The sequence below is a fragment of the Carlito syrichta genome, unplaced genomic scaffold (genome assembly GCF_000164805.1).
Source record: "Carlito syrichta isolate Samal-C Ts95f unplaced genomic scaffold, Tarsius_syrichta-2.0.1 Scaffold305628, whole genome shotgun sequence".
NCBI classification, from domain to species: Eukaryota; Metazoa; Chordata; class Mammalia; order Primates; family Tarsiidae; genus Carlito; species Carlito syrichta.
Genome location: NW_007249724.1, coordinates 362,626 through 380,248, shown reverse-complemented (window position 1 = coordinate 380,248; position 17,623 = coordinate 362,626). Strand labels below are relative to the sequence as shown.

The following is a 17,623-nucleotide window of genomic DNA, read 5'->3' as shown; positions in this document are numbered from 1 at the left end:
ATGAGTGTATTTTCAATGCAGGAGGAATGAAAATAAATTGTGATGAAAGGGAAGACTGTAGTGCTTTTAAAAATAAGTTATGACCAGCCTGTAGTCCCAACTACAGGAGGGATTGAGGCAGGAGGATCACTTGAACCCAGGAGTTCAAGGCTGTAGTGCGTTAGGATCATACCTGTGGAATAGCCACTACAGACTACATAACATAGTGAGACCTCATCTCTAAATAGAAATATAGTGACCAGAGAGTAGACAATTCTCTTCTCAAAAGGCAGATCTCAATTTCTCTCCTCTTGAGCATGGGCTGAATTTAGTGACTCTCTTTGAACTAATAAATATTGTGTGTATGATGCCTGAGATTGGATCACAAGAAGCATTGCAGGCTATTCTCCCTTGGACACTTGTTCTGGGGGAGAACACACAAACAGCTTTAGAGAAAGGTCCATGTGACAAGGAACTGTGGCCTTTTGCCAAGAGCCATGTGAGTAATCCATCCTAAGAGCGGATCCTCGCCAGGCTCGGTGGCTCAGCCTGTAATCCCACGCCTTGGGAAGCTGAGGTGAGTGAATTGCCTGAGCCCGCAGGTTCGAGACCCGCCTGGGCAACTTGGTGAGACCTCATCTCTACAATAAATCAAAAAATCAGCCAGGCGTGGTAGCACGCGCCTGTAGTTCCAGCTAACTTGGAAGGCTGAAGCAGAAGGATCGCCGGAGCCCAGCGGGTTGAGGCTCCGGTGGCCGGGAGCGGCCACTGCACTCCAGTCTGGGCAACAGAGTGAGACTCCAACAAAAAAAAAAAAAAAAGAGTGGATCCTCCAGCCCCAGTCAAGCCTTCAGATGACAGCAGCCCTGCCTAGTGCCTTGACTGTAACTTCATGAGAGAACTTGAGCCAGAACAACTCAGCCAAGCTCCTCCTGAATTCTTGAGCAAAAGAAATGGTGAGATAATAAATGTTTGCTGTTTAAAAGCTGCTAAGTTTTGGGGTACTTTATTATTTAGCAATTGATAATTAATATAAGCCACCATTTATCATTTCTTGTTGCATTAAAAGAAATTTGAAAAATCACCATCCCAAAATATAGCAGAAAGTCAAAATGTATACAGTTTTCCATGTCTTTCACAAATAGGATTTTAAATTCATCACTAGCAAAGATGTAGAAGAAAAATTGTCAACCTATAATTCTTTTAAACCTCAGCCTTCTTTGCTCCTCTCCAGGCAGAAAATAGTAATTTTTGTTAAGTAAATGGGGAAATGACAAGCTATATGTTTGTCCTTTCCCATTATTTCATTAAGCTCCTCAAGCCATTAAGTAAGACAGACACTTTTAAGAAAACTTAGAAATACATAAGTATAAAAAAAATTAATAATCTACTTGAGGATATGTTGTCTTAGTTTAATAGGAAACTATAAAACAAAACCATGACATAAAAATGTAGTTTAATACTTCATTTAAACTTTACAGTTAGAATTGAATAGTCCTCTTAGGGATACTTTTCAAGGAAATCTCAATATTTAATCTTGAACAGAATCTGAATTTCATTTCAGTAACTATATTCTATCTGTTATTACAATCATTTGGTTAATAAATTAGTTCTTAAAAATGGGGTTTCTTTTTTTTTTTTTGAGTTGGAGTCTCATTCTGTCGCCCAGACTTGAGTGCAGTGGCGACTCCCGGCCACCGCAGCCTCGACCTGCTGGGCTCCAGTGATCCTTCTGCCTCAGCCTTCCGAGTAGCCAGAACTACAGGCATGCACTACCACACCCGACTGATTTTTTTGATTTATTGTAGAGATGAGGTCTCGCTGCCCAGGTTGGTCTTGAACCCGCGGGCTCAGGCAATCCACTCACCTCAGCCTCCCAAAGGTGCGGGATTACAGGCTGAGCCACCGAGCCGGCAAAAAAATGGGGTTTCTTTAGAGGAGGAAATAAATCTATTTTGATCCAAATACTTGCTGTGCTCTTCAAGTATTTACAAACACAGAAACTCAAGTTTGTATAAAGTAAGGCACTGACCATTTACTCTTTCATCATGAAATCTTTTTTACATTTGGAAAAGGTTTCTTGAAACTGGGCATTATACTTTTAAAATTACTCAAAGCTTGCATTGCTTTTATAACTTACTTCAAAGTTCACTGGTATGGGAGAATTACTCAGAGTGGAATTCCCCTTTGGCTCTGGACTCAACCTCTGTGATTGAATTCACAAGGGCACAACAAAAATGATTTACCAGGGCCACTTCAGGTAGCTCTTATGCCATGGTGCTTATTTTGGTACCAAAGTTGGAAACCTGATGTAATCCTAACCTGGGCATCATGTGACTATGTGCTGAACTCTGCCTCAGGGATGCATAGTCTTCATTGTACATAAAGTTATAAATCCATTTTGCAACTTAAGTCAAGTTATTCTCTCATTTTCCTTCATGTATATGAGATCTATGTAATTTCACTAAGCAGTTATAAGAAAACTAACAGATCACTGGAATATAATTTACAGTGTCTGACTATTGCTGTGCAGACAGAATTTTCTGCTTGAGTTGAATAATCTAATTTTTTTCTTTTTTAAAGCAGGATTTATTAAGAGGACAGAAAAGCTCCCACAGTGGGAGGGGACCCGAAGGGGCTGCCTGAATAATCTACTTTTAATTTAGTTAATTTGGTGTGTTTGCACGTGTGCCTGCATTAGGTGTATGTAACATTAGGTTGCCAAATCACAAGACTTCTTAAAAAATCTTAAGTCTTCCTATGCTTCTCTGAGTGTCAAGGTACTCAAAGGAAGAAGGAAATACGTACAAGAGTTATACCTGACTTATTTCTTGGTTTCTATGACTTGAGTCATGCCTTTTCTTCAGATATTCAGTTTGAATTGATTATCCTTAAATTCAGTAAAATCTTTTGTCCTCCTTTAATGAAGCATTACACCCAGAAAACATAAAACACCAAACACAATACTAGTTTGTTATTAAAGCTTTGTAAACCAAATATACAAATTAGGTATTCATTTCTCCTTTGAAAAATCAGAAGCAACTGGTCACTCCTCCTTCACTCCTTTTAACCTGAGGGCAGTTTAAAATACCTTCTACCTCATTATATCAAGATTTTCAAAGAGGAAGAAAAATTAGAGATTTCTAATTATTTCAACTCACAGGACTTTGCAGGATCTGAGTAACTCGTTTCCTCTGCTCCATCATATTGAAGTCTTGTCGTAGATCAGGAGACATGTTCCTCTCCCTAATGTATTCTGGGTCATTTTCATTGATGCGGTCAAAATATCTCTCTTTATGAGGCATGCTGGGAGGAGGAGGAGTTGTAATCACACCTTGGTTGGCATCCGAACTCATGTTTCAAGTCTGTAGTTTACTCTGGTTATCTGTATTAATAAATGCGAAGAAAGAAGGATAATCAGGGCAAATTCATTATTAAATTCAAATTTTACATCAAGCAGAACTTAAAAATTTTGCCCTCATAGCAATAGTCGGAGCTTTCTTTAAAAAGTAGAAATTAGGCTGGGATGAGTGGCTCAGCCTATACTCCCACGCTTTGGGAAGCTGAGGGTGGGTGGATTGCCTGAGCCCGCGGGACCGCCTAGGCAACTTGGCAAGACCTCATCTCTACAATAAATCAAAAAATTAGCCGGGTGTGGTAGCGCGCGCCTGTAATTTCAGCTACTTGGAAGGCTGAGGCGGAAGGATTGCTGGAGCCCAGCAGGTCCAGGCTGCGGTGGCCGGGAGCGTGCCCCTGTACTCCAGTCTGGGCGACAGAGTGAGACTCCAACTCAAAAAAAAAAAAAATAGTAGAAATTAGACATCAGAAGTCCACTGAACTGGTCGCAAACTTCCTTTCCAGCGTCTGGTACTAGAAATTGCTCAGGACTTCAAAACAGATCTGCGCTTCCAGAGTGCAGCTATTGGTGCTTTGCAGGAGGCAAGTGTGGCCTATCTGGCTGACTTTTTTGAAGACACCAAGCTGTGTGCTATCCATGCCAAACATGTAACAATTATGCCAAAAGACATCCAGCTAGCACGCCGCATACATGGAGAGTGTGCTTAAATCCACTATGATGGGAAACATTTCATTCTCCAAAAAAAAAAAAAAAAAAAAAATTCTCCCTGTTACTGGTAGTTCTGAACGTTAGATTTTTTTTTTCCCCCATGGGGTCAAAAGGTACCTAGGTATGTGACTGCGAGTGGAAAAATAGGGGACAGAAATCAGGTATTAGCAGTTTTTCCATTTTCATTTGTGTGAATTTTTAATATAATAGTGGGGATGTAAAGCATTAATGCAAGTCAAATATTTCAGTGAACAAGTTTCAGCTGTTCTACTTTATAACAATTATAAATAAACCTGATAAATTTTTCTGGACAATGCCAGCATTTGGATTTTCATAAAACAAGTAAACTTCTTATTGATGGCAACTAAATGGCGTTTATAGAATTTTTTATAATATAGTAGATCCCATCCATTCACTATATTTTTCTAACTGAGTTGTCCTACATGCAAGTACATGCTTTTTTTTTTTTGAGTTGGAGTCTCACTCCTTTGCCCAGGCTAGAGTGCAGTGGCACACACGCTCACGGCCACCCCAGCGTCAACCTTCTGGGCTCCAGTGATCCTTTCGCCTCAGCCTTCCCAGTAGCCAGAACTACAGACACATGCTACCACACCCGAGTATTTTTTATTTATTTTTTTATTGTGGAGACGAGGTCTAGCCAAGTTGCCCAGGCTGGTCTTGAACACGCGGGCTCAGGCAATTCACTCCTCTTGGCCTCCCAAAGTGCTGGGATTACAGGCTGAGCCACCAAGTCCGGCTGCAAGTTTTTAATGTTGTCTGTCTTCTGTGCTGTTCCTGTAAGTTTGCTATTAAAATACACTAAACTATAAAAAAAAAGTAGCTCCTCAAAAAACATTAGGACAATTTTTTATTCATGTAAAAAAATCTTATCTTATAATGCTAACTTGGAAGTTGACAGTTTCAGAGCTAATGGAAACTATTGGTTCAATCATGATAATGCCATCAACTGACTTTTTAAAGGGAACAATCAAAATATCCAAAAGTAAAATGTCACATGTGGATGGCAAATTTTCAAAATTCGTGATTACTGTCAGTGGGGTGTCTGTCTTCTCTCTTAATTATGTTTTCAATGTTAGACCAAACTTTGGCCATATTTAATGACCACTACATTCTATAGTGAATGTAATTTACCAACATATAAGAGAAACACAACTTAAAGTTTTTCAAATGATTCAACAACTTCCTAGGGAACATGTAAGAATTGTTAAGTTTGGCAGACTATATAACTTTAGCAGATAGTACCTCAACTTCAAGTAAGAAACCAAAAGCTATTCAGAAGCCACATGAACAGTCATGAATCACCTAATTATTATGATTATTACTGATACTTAGGATAATCTTTGATTTTATGCCAGGGAAACAAATTCATCTGAGCTTTGATAACAGCTGAGCACCTAGCCAAGGTACCAAGGTCCTATACTGGGAATACAAAGGCAAATAAGACACAGTTATTCCTGAAGTTTGTGGTCTAGTGAGGAACACAAAGAAATAAATAGGCAATTACATTGTAAAGGTGTCGTGGTCAACTGTAAAATAAAAGGACTATCTCAAAAGACCTTTCAGGTTTTCCTAGTTCTTATATCCTATAATCCTTCTGGTGCCCTCTGATCTTGTTCTATAATAAGGCAGATAAGGAACTTTGATTTGGCTTAGTCTTAATAATTGCTAGAGATTTACTAACAATAATGAGGTGTTCCTTACTTTAGTGGTAGGTCAATCTTGGTATTTAAAAACAACTATGCATTTTTGGTCTCTTATGTGCTAGCCATAGGCTAAGGACTTTACACACATTAGCTTATTTATTCCCCATAATGGTGGAGAATTATCTACATAATGGGATAAGTGTTATTATCTTTATTTTACAGGTGAGGAAATAAAGTCATTGAGAACTAATCTGTCTTAGGTCAAAAAGCTAGTAAGTGGTGGGCAAGGATTTAAATCTAGATCTGTTGAACTCTGAAGTCCTTAACCTTAATCACAATCCAAACCAAGGGGTGGCTAGTAGGCATTTTTTTCATCTCCAAATGCCAATTCCAAGCATTCAGTGACCCTGGATGTTGGAAAAGTTTTTTCCTGGCTCACAAAGAAAAAGTACTACAACTGTCAGAGCTTGGAAGGAAGTCATGCATCTATCATCCCTGTGGTTCATTATACTGCCTCACCCATCGAAGGATGTTTTAAAAGAAGTAGTAGATTCTAGTTCCTCTTAACTTTGAACACTTTATCTTAAGCAAAAATATTTCTGCTTCCAGGTGACACCTCAAATAATTCAGTTCCAGGGCACTGTCTCTTTAAAATGGACCAACTCGAAATAATATAGACAAGCATTCTTTATTGTATTTCAGAGCAATATAAACCAGTATGAATTCCATTAAGAGAAAAAATAGTCTTCTCACAGTTTTCTTTGAATTGAAAATGTTGCAAAAAACATTTAAAAAGTAGTTACAAGCTGGGCTCGGTGGCTCAGCCTGTAATCCCGCGCCTTTGGGAGGCTGAGGTGAGTGGATTGCCTGAGCCCGCGGGTTTGAGACCCACCTGGGCAGTGAGACCTCATCTCTACAATAAATCAAAAAATCAGCCGGGCGTGGTAGCACATGCCTGTAGTTCTGGCTACTCGGAAGGCTGAGGTGGAAGGATCATCGGAGCCCAGCAGGTCGAGGCTGCGGTGGCCAGAAGAGGCCACTGCACTCCAGTCTGGGCGACAGAGTGAGACGCCAACTCAAAAAAAAAAAAAAAAGTAGTTACAAACTTGTCAACAATATGGGTTTCCTCTGATGTAGTCTTTAGCCATGCAGATTAGAAATAAAATATCAAATATTAAAAAAAATTCTAGTTTTAAAAATGTTTGTAAATATTTGATTCAACTATCCAACATGCATGTTTAAAGAACATTAGTTCAAGACACAAATAGATAAAACACACTAGAGTGGTAGCTTTCCAACTTTTTAAAAAATTGGCTGAGCACGGTGGCTCAAGCCTGTAATCCCAGCACTTTGGGAGGCCGAGAGAGGACTGCCTGAGCCTATGGGTTCGAGACAGGCCTGGGCAACTTGGCAAGACCTCAACTCTATAATGAATCAAAAAATTAGCTGGATGTGGTAGCACATGCCTGTAGTTCTGGCTACTTGGAAGTCTGGAATGGAAGGACTGCCTGAACCCAGTGGGTCCATGTGAACGCTGGGGTGGCCATGAGCATGCCATTGCACTCTAGCCTGGGTGACAGAGTGAGACTCCAACTCCAAAAAGGAAAAATTCAATCCACAATAAGAAATACACCTTATATTGTATTCACATACAAATACACAAGATATATAAGCAAAATAAATTCATAACATGATACTTTTACTATGCAGTACATTTTGATATCTTCTGTTTTAATTGAATTCACTTTTTAAAATATGCTGGTCAAATTGATTCATGCTCCAATTGTGGGTTGTGACCCACAGTTTGAAAAATACTACCCCAGAAACTCTAATTTATGGTCAGATAAGAAACAGGTTCGGTGACTCACCTGCAATCCCAGCACTTTGGGAGGCTGAGGTTAGTGGATTACCTGAGCCTGCGGGTTCGAGACCAGCCCGGGCAACTTGGCAAGACCGCGCGTGTCTCTACAGTAAATAAAAAATTAGCCAGGCCTGGTAGCATGTGCCTGTAGTTCCAACTACTTGGAAGGTTGAGGCAGAAGGATCGCTGGAGCCCAGTAGGTTGACACTGAGGTGGCTGTGAGTGTGCCACTGCACTCCAGCCTGGGTGACGAAGTGAGCCTCCAACTCAAAAAATAAATAAATAAATAAACAGAAAGGAAGGAGGGGTGTGTGTGTGTGTGTGTGTGTGTGTGTGTGTGTGTGTGTGTGTGAAGGAGAGATTATGAATATATGAAAAGAGAATAAAAAATGATTCCTTGATATTTTTTGGAAGAAATGTTTATCACAGGTTGCTATATATTGTTCTACACATGAATATTTTAAGAACAGTACTCTTCTAGTAAATCACATTTTTGCAATTTTTTTTTTTTTGAGTTGGAGTCTCACTCTGTCGCCCAGACTGGAGTGCAGTGGCCGCTCCTGGTCACTGCAGCCTCGACCTGCTGGGCTCCGGAGATCCTTCTACCTCAGCCTTCCAAGTAGCCGGAACTACAGGCATACGCTACCATGGCCGGTTGATTTTTTGATTTATTGTAGAGATGAGGTCTCGCTGCCCAGGCGGGTCTCGAACCCGCGGGCTCAGGCAGTCCACTTACGTCAGCCTCCCAAAGGTGCGGGATTACAGGCTGAGCCACCGAGCCTGGTTGCAATTTTTTTAAAAGACAGAGTTTAAGCCCAGTAAATTAAGAAGCATAAGCAACACAAGTAAATTAAGACTAAAAGTACTCAGAGGAAAAAACATGTTTGTTTCTGTATTCATGGAAAAATAATTTTCAATGTTCTTTGAGAAACATGAGTGTTAAGTTTAAGTAGCCAGTCCCAGAGAAAATGTCACAACTATCTGCATACTTTAGATAGAAGGCTTTGCCGATAGCACAATGTCTACTCGTTAAAACTCATGTCAGTAGAGAAAGATGAAAGCATTTTCAAGCTCTCTGAGGATATAATAAAGGGCTGTTTATCATCCTGTGAACTGTACATCTGAAAGTACAATTTTTTGGCCTGATTTTTGAAAATAAACACCTATAAGACATATATTCTAAATACAGAGCCACTTAAAGATATTACCAATAATTACATTTCTATCCAGTCCCTCAGGTTCAACCCCCATTATGATTATTCACAGACAAGAATCATATTTTTACAATGTTTCAGTACATTCAACCATTTGAAAAATTACAGAAGGGTATTCCTCTGAATCAAATTAATCAATTGATCCAAATTGAGGCTCATTCTACAAAATAACTGGCCAGTACTCTTCGATAATGTCAAGGTCATGAAAGATAAAGACAAAGAAGACTAAGAAGACATGATAACTAAATGCAACACGTAATCTTGGACTGGATCCTAGACAAGGAAAAGGACATTAGTGAGACAATTGGTGAAACTGAAATAGAATCTGTAAATTTGATAAAACTATTTACATCAATGTCAATTTCCTGACACCATTAATTACAATGTGTTTATGTAAGATGCTTTCATTTATAGATCTGGGTGAAGGATAAGGCAGGACTTCTTTGACTTTTTTTTGCAACTCTTCTGGAAGTCTGAAATAATTGTTTTTTGGTGTTTTTTTTTTGAGTCAGGGTCTCACTCTGTTGCCCAGGCTGGAGTGCAGTGGCATGATTACAGCTCACTGTAGCCTCCAACTTCTGGGCTCAAGGAATTCTCTTGCCTTGGCCTCCCAAAGTGCTAGGATTACAGGCATGAGTCATGGTGCCTGGCTGACTAATTTCAAAACAAAATGTAAAAAAGGAAGAGAAAGGGAGGGGAGGGGAATCCCAACAAAAGAAATACATACATATTAATCCAAAAGAAGACAAATCCAATATGCCACAATGTTCAGGGCATTCCTGAATTTTCTAGTGTACCATACTCTCCCCTCACCAAAGAATTTTAAAAGTTTACTCACAGGCAAAATATAATACAAAATAAACTTACAAAAAAGAAACTCACAAACAATATCTGAGCTATTAGACTAACAACCAGAAATGCACTTAAGATTAAAGCTATATTTCCAGTTCATTTAGATTTATTAACACAAGCACTCTCAAAACCCAAAGTAATAGAGGTAACAGTTTATAACTTTATTGATATATTTAAATAGTCTGACATATGTTTATACCATGTGTTTTGTAATCATGTTCAACATCAAATTAACCCTAGGTGCTTACTGCTGACAAATGAGATCTAAAAATAGGTCCCTGGGTAAGTATAGACATTTTTAAAGATGGTATTACCATAAATAAGGTCCTGTCTGCTCAGGTATTCTAAAATATATCTTCAAAAGGAAAAAAAATACATATGTGAGCTTCTAGAATATAAGACTAATGTTTACAATGTCCATATTTTATAAATTCTTTCTAACACTTAATGGTCGCAAGCACCACATACTTTGAAGTAATCGCCTTTAGTGAAAAAGTAAATAAGTTAGTTCTACATCCAAGGACTCACAACCTTGTTGCTTTGTGACTCCCTACGAATTCTCAGTTCAGTGGCATAGCAGTAAAATACTCCTACTTTGAGTTCTCCGACTCTGCTAGTGCCATGCCTGCCTATCTTATGATCCAGTTTGCTTGCATTCAAGTCCACTTGTTGAGCCCCTTGCACCTGAGTTGTAGTGTCCATTAGATGTCTCTAAATAAGTTAGACTCCTGATATAGGCTCTGTGGCATTAATAGATTGCTTCAAAGATGGCCTCAAGAATTCTTCCAAGCTACCCTGTTGTTACTTTGCTACTTATTCCATTAAGAAGTAGAGACTATCTTCTTACTCCTTAGAACTGTTTCGGCCTTGTGAGTTGCTTTGACTAACAGAATGTGGCTGACATGATGTTACACAACTTTCAAAAGTAGGTCTTTGAGGGTCTTAGAGCTGCTGCACCATGAAGAAGTCCATCATAAAAAATCACGAAGAGAAAGGGGACCAGCTGTCCCAGGTAAGTCCAGGTTCCAGCATACACCACCAGCTCAAGTGAAAGTTGGTGTTATCGGTGCTGTAACAACAAAAACTGGAACTATGGGGAGGCAATAAGTGGAGGCTCACAGGGAAATGAGGAGGAGATTGCTACTGGAGGCTGAAGAAAGGGTTATGTGATGTAGTGACAACACACGCAGGCAAACGTGTTAACTTGAAAACATAATAAATGTGGATTTGGCTAAGGAGATTTCTAGGCAGAATGTTAAAACAGCCATTTGAGTTTTTTTCCAAGAAAACTTTTTATTTTAATAACTGTATATAAGAAATAATAAGCTGGGCTTAGTGGCTCAGCCTGTAATCCCGCGCCTCTGGGAGGCCTGAGGTGGGTGGATTGCCTGAGCCCATGGGTTCGAGGCCCGCCTGGGCAACCTGGCGAGACCTCATCTCTACAATAAATCAAAAAAACAGCCAAGCATGGTAGCACATGCCTGTAATTCCGGCTACTCGGAAGGCTGAGGTGGAAGGATCGCCGGAGCCCAGCAAGTCGAGGCTACAGTGGCTCGGAGCAGCCACTGCACTCCAGTCTGGGCGAGTGGGACTCCTACTCAAAAAACAAAAAAAAGAAATAATACCGGCATCCCTTAGTCCCTTTACCCAGTTTTTCCCAATGGTACCACCTTGCAAAGGATATTATAATATCACAGCCAGGACACTGAAGGTATTAAAGTCAAGAGATTATTTCCATAACCATAAGTATTTTGCTCTTTAATAGCAATGCCCACTTCTACTCCTTCTTTAATTAGCAGCAACCACTAAACCGTTCTCTATTGCTTTAATTTTGTCATTTAAGGAATATTATACAAATGAAAATATATAATACCTTTGGGGATTGGTTTTTTCATTCAGCATCATTTATTGAAGATTTATGAAAAATGTTCCTTTTTACTATTGAGTACTATTCCATGGTATGGCTGTATTACCTTTTGTTAATCATTTGCCCATTCAAGGACATCTGGGTTATTTTCAGTTTTGTTTTGAATCAGAGTCTCACTCTGTCGCCTAGGCTAGAGTGCAGTGGCATGCAAGGATCACGGCTCACTGCAGCCTCCACCTCCTAGGGCTCAGGTAATCCTTCCTCCTCAGCCTCCTGAGTAGCTGGGACTACAGGCACATGCTAACAAGCCTAATTTTTTGATTTTTTGGTAGAGATATGGTCTATGTTGCCTAGGCTGACTTCAAACTCCAAGGCTCAAGCAATCCTCTCACCTTGGCTCTCAAAGTGCTGGGATCACAGGCGTGAGCCGCTGAATCTTGCCCTTTTTCTAGTCTTTGACATTATTTTTCACAATAGCCGAAAATGGAAACAACCCAAATATCAACTGATGAATGAAAAAACAAAATGTGGTATTCCATAAAATGAAATACTATCTGGCAACAAAAAATGAAGTACTGATATATGCTACAACATGGATAAACCTTGAAACATTATAAGTGAAAAAAGCCAGTCACCAATGACCACCTATTGTATGATTCCATTTATATAAAATATCCAGAACAGTCAATCTACAGAGGCAGAAAACAGATTAGTAGTTGCCTAAGGTTGGAGGAAAATGAGTAATGGCTGGCTGCTAATAAGGTTTCTTTTTGGAGTGATGAAAATGTTCTAAAATGATAGTGGTAAAAGTTGTACAACTCTGAACATATTAAGAACCACTGAATGTCATAATTTATGTGAGTAAATTATATCCTCATAAAGCTGTTATTAAAACAATCCAACCTGAGTGTCCACAGACCACCTTGCAAACTTGGGGATGAGGACCATCTTTGTAGTCCCAGTGTCAGAACACTCTGAAATGGGGGCTGAATTAAATTACTTTACTACATAACAACGCCTTCCAAATCAATCTGGTTTGTATTATTTCTAGGCTGAGAATGGTAAAAAACAATCTTTTGAAAAGTAATTACTTATAGAAAGTCTTTCCAAACTTAAAATTCTTGGGAGTTTGAATAATTCTCTCTACAAGAAGCAAAGAGATGACTGTACTTTCAAGTACCAGGCCTATTGTTCCACACTTAAAACAATAATCAAAGATATGCCAAGACTTCAAAGCAGCATATGTGGTTAACACACACACACACACACACACACACACACACACACACACACACACATGAAAACACACAAACCAACAAATACTAGTTCAGTTTTTCTTGATGAAAGTTACTATAAAAAGTGAAGGTATTTAAAGTTCCAGAAAACAACTTAGAATCTATATAAACTATGACAAGCCATCATCCCGAGATCAACCACCAAAATTTTATTCATTTTAACTTCAAAAGACACAAACTACTTTTAAGTGCTAGCCAAAATATTATATACAATAGACATGGAAATGGAAAGATCTGAGATGTTGAACTAGACATAGATAAAGGCTAAGAAAAATGGGGGAAAATCCCTAAACAAACCTGGCACTGAGAAGTATTTAATAATACAGGTGACATTTTCTGAGTGCCCAGCTGGAGGAAGATTTAATTATCCCACAAAGCACTAGGACCTTATTGTTATAATAGCGAATGATTCTATACAAGTTTCTCTTGAAATATTTCATATCAGATTCAAGGATCACATTCTACAGAAGAAACTATGCTCAAGAGATGTTGAGTGATTTTTCTAAATTTACAATGCTCAAATATCATGTATTATAAAATTATAATGACATTTACTAGCTTTGTCATGCCATTCACAGATTACCCCATAGTCAAAATTTACTCCTTCAATGAAATATAATAGGCCCTTCACACTATGTTTATGTATGCATATTATAAATACCATTGACTGAGATGAATAGGATATTAAGAAGGGCTAAAATTCTAGTGTTTGTAAATAGACTTAATGGTTTATCTGTCTAGCATGTACAGAAAAGTAGGTATGTGAGTGAGGTAGTTGTATAAGGGTGGTTTGCTTGACCTAAATAACAAAGAAACACATTTTCTTGAAGTTATTAAAGATTAAAAAGTACCCACTAACATTTTACAAATACAGTAGGTCCTTTCTTTATCTATGGTTTCAGTTACCTGTGGTCAAAGAGAGTCTGAAAATAGGTGAGTATAATACAGTAAGATATTTTGAGAGGGAGAAATCAAATTTGTATAACTTTTATTATACTATATCATTATAATTGTTCTATTTTATAAAGGGTTATTATTGTTAATATCTTACTCTTCTTAATTTATAAGTTAAACTTTGTCATAAGTATACACGTATAGAAAATAATATAGGGTTAGGTATTATCCTTGGTTTCAGGCATGTGCTAGGCACTTGGAATGTATCCCCCTTGAAAAGGAGGACCACAGTATGTCAAGGATCTGCCTTTTTACTTAAAAATTTTACAGGCTTTGAAACAAAAATTAAGAGACTATCTAGTCCAAAGCTCTTGTTTTCTAGATTAGATAATTAATGAAAGAGGCCTTAATAGCATCATCAGGGATGATCCAAGATCTCATTGTCCAGGGTCTTCTTTTCAAAGCATATAAATAAGATGCATAAGGACAGGGGGAGTATTAGGAGACAGACAGACAGACCAAGAGACTTAATGAGGTAGGCAAAGATGTATGGCATCATAAAATAACACAAAACATCCCACATGATTTTGAATTCCAAACAAAATAACTACATGCAAGGTAAGGACCCTTAAATTGGCTTAAGTTCATCTGAAAAGAAGACCACATTGACAATGATCAGTTATCTTAGAAGCTGTAACTGTTAACAGATGACTGTGACATCTTAATTAGAAGCTATCCACAAACGATACTGATTGTGCCGTGGTAATAATAAATTATTTTTATGTTTCACTTTTATCTCTAAAGCCGATTTGACATCATTTTGAAAGAGCTGAAGTTTTTCATTATGAAATAAATCAAACTTCAGTAAAAGATTATGTTGGGAACTAAAAAGTTAAGTATAGTACACCAACGGAATGAATGGTAATAGAAACTGGTCTAAGACAGGTACAAAATATAAATATGTGAATAAACATTTATAAACTACAAAGCAGTAACTTAATGTAATTTTATAAAGCCATCACAACATTCCAGGTACTGTGCTCTACACAGGTTATCTCATTTAATATACTTTACAACACTATGAAGAAGTGACCTTTATTTCCATCTAACAGGTAAGGAAACTGAGGTTAAATAATTTGCTTCAGGTTACCAAAGATACTTCATTTACCAAATGAGGACTTATTATGGTTATAGATCTTTTTTTTTTTTTTTTTTTGAGTTGGAGTCTCACTCTGTCGCTCAGACTGGAGTGCAGTGGCTGCTCCCGGCCACCGCAGCCTCGACCTGCTGGGCTCCGGCGATCCTTCCACCTCAGCCTTCCAAGTAGCTGGAATGACAGGTGCATGCTACCACGCCTGGCTAATTTTTTGATTTATTGTGGAGATGAGGTTTCGCCAAGTTGCCCAGGCGGGTCTCGCCAAGTTGCCCAGGCGAGTCTCGCCAAGTTGCCACAGGCTCAGGCAATTTACTCACCTCAGCCTCCCAAAGGTGCAGGATTACAGACTGAGCCACCGAGTCCGGCTCGGTTATAGATCTTAACAGTTGTCAAAGAGTTAACAACAACAAAATTGAGTGGCTCAAAGGATTGCCATTTCTTAGAGATATATCCAACTATTTTACCCTTGATTACTGTTTTTCTTTATTGGAACATCTGAAAATGTATTACATGATCACAATATTCAACACCCAAGCAGAAATGGTAAATATTCTCAGTAGCTATAAAATTGGTACAAAGTTTTTCATGACCATCGAACTAGTATAAATGTGAAAACTTAACTCTCTGGCCTATTGCCAGAATCTCAAGATTAATCCAAATTATTCTTAAATTTCTGAACCCTTTTTCAGTTCTTTTGAAATAACTTCTGTTGAGTACATTTATAAAATAAAACTAAATTCTAAACATCACTCTGAAGAGTCAGAAGTAAAGGGCAGGCAGGAGGTGGGAAGAAAGGCAGTTACTTGCTTAGACACTATTAGGAGTGGAAATAACACCCATCGGTAACTTGAAAAACATCTTTACTGTAATTACGTCAAATTTAACAATTATATTGGCCACACAAGGGGCAGTTACAAACTTGAAAAGTATATACAAAAAGTTCAGATGAAGTACATCTTCTTGAAGTCCAAACTCAGTCATTACCTAGGGTTAGCTTAAGTTGATCCCAATACAAATAATTTGGAAAAGTACATATAAAGCTGATTATATATCTCTCTATATATCATATATACACAAACATAAATCATAAGTAAACATATATATATACACACACACATATATTCCTACAAAATGACGAAGAAAACAATCAGCCATAGAAAGGCAATCCCTCAAGTATTTTGCAGAATCACAAAGCACAGGGCCTTGGTGACTTCACTCTCCTTTCTGCAAAATATGATGAATATATGTTCTATATATTCCCTTAGTCATCATTTGTCTTCAACATAAAGTTCTAAAAAATGGTTGAGAAAACAAAAGAAGGGTTTTTTTTTCTCCCTAAGAAAAAGCTGACAGAGACTAGTGGATTGATTACTTGAATGTGTCTCCCAGACATTTAGTTTCTGTTGAGTTCCCCAGAATTAGTGAAATTTTTAAAATTGAGAAACAAGAAACTGTCCAAAACTTGACAGCTCATGATTAATGCGAGGTTTTTAAAAAGAGGAATCACTGGAGATTATGATTTTTAAAGAAAGGTTAATTGCTCTCAATTTCTGAAGATACCTTAAATCTCTGGCTCTTTACTATTTGGTAGTCTTCCTGGGCAAAAACTTTTATTTTTTAAAGAAATATCAACTCTCACATACTTCATGAACTAATTATTTGTGCAGCACTGAATTTGCTTTTGACATTTTCTTGAGAGTCATGCTTGGGGTCAAATTCACTCTTACTTATTACTGCATTTCTACTCTACACATTTCAGTAAACTTTTTCCAAAGTGAATATCAGAATACAGAAAACTAAACTCCCTCAAATTCCAATCTTACATCTACTTATTTCTCAAGCTGAAATTAAACTTTTAACTTAAGAAATTCTAGCTCCAGGCTGGGCTTGGTGGCTCAGCCTGTAATCCCAGCACTTTGGGAGGCTGAGGCAAGTGGATTGCCAGAGCCTGTGGGTTTGAGACCCACCCAGGGAGCTTGATGAGACCTCGTCTCTACAATAAATAAAAAATTAGCATGGCGTGGTAGTGTGTGTCTGCAGTTCCGGCTACTTGGAAGGCTGAGGCAGAAGGATCACCTGAGCCCAGCGGGTCTAGGCTGTGGTGGCCGGGAACATGTAACTGCACTCCAGTCTGGACGACAGAATGAGACTCCACCTCAAAAAAAAAAAAAAAAAAAATACAGTTCCTCAATCTGAAGCACAAACAATTCTACAATCTACAAAGCTCATTATTTAAAATGACTTGAGTTTGCAAAAGAAATATTTGCCCAAAAGGCTAGTCTAGAAAACTGATTTGTTACCATGAACTACATTTCTATGTTCCATTTCTAATGTAGTCATTTTGACCAGTGGAGGCTAGGGAGGGCTGGAAGGGTACAAAAAAATGACAAATTTCCTTACTTTAAAAACTGGAGGGAAATATACAAAAAATATTAAAGAACACAGGGTATGAGTAAGTCCCAAGAATTCATTTTATTCTACTATTTCATATGTTCCAACTAAAGACTTTTTGGTTTTCAATGCCATAACTTATAAAATGCAGCTGTAAAAGTCAATCCAAGCCGGGATCCGTGGCTCAGCCTGTAATCTCACCCTTTGGAAGGCTGAGGTGAGTGATTGCCTGAGCCCGCGGGTTCGAGATCCGCCTGGGCAACTTGGCAAGACCTCATCTCTACAATAAATAAAAAAATCAGCCGGGTGTGGTAGCGCATGCCTGTAATTCCAGCTACTCGGAAGGCTGAGGTGGAAGGATCGCTGGAGCCCAGCAGGTCGAGG

General features: G+C 38.4%; 1 protein-coding gene across 4 annotated transcripts in view; it reads right to left on the bottom strand.

Annotated features, from left to right (window-relative positions):
• The window catches only part of ADD3 (adducin 3), a 195,324-nt gene that overhangs the window by 32,255 nt on the left and 145,446 nt on the right, over positions 1 to 17,623 (bottom strand). For 3 of the 4 annotated variants that reach the window (XM_021714343.1, XM_021714344.1, XM_021714342.1), the window contains one exon: positions 3,141 to 3,364. In XM_021714343.1, the coding sequence (XP_021570018.1) occupies positions 3,141 to 3,335 (195 nt within the window). In that variant the 5' untranslated portion in view covers positions 3,336 to 3,364. Of the gene's footprint in view, positions 1 to 3,140; positions 3,367 to 17,623 lie in introns of all 4 variants that reach the window. The other variant, XM_008061832.2, reaches the window with a different exon arrangement.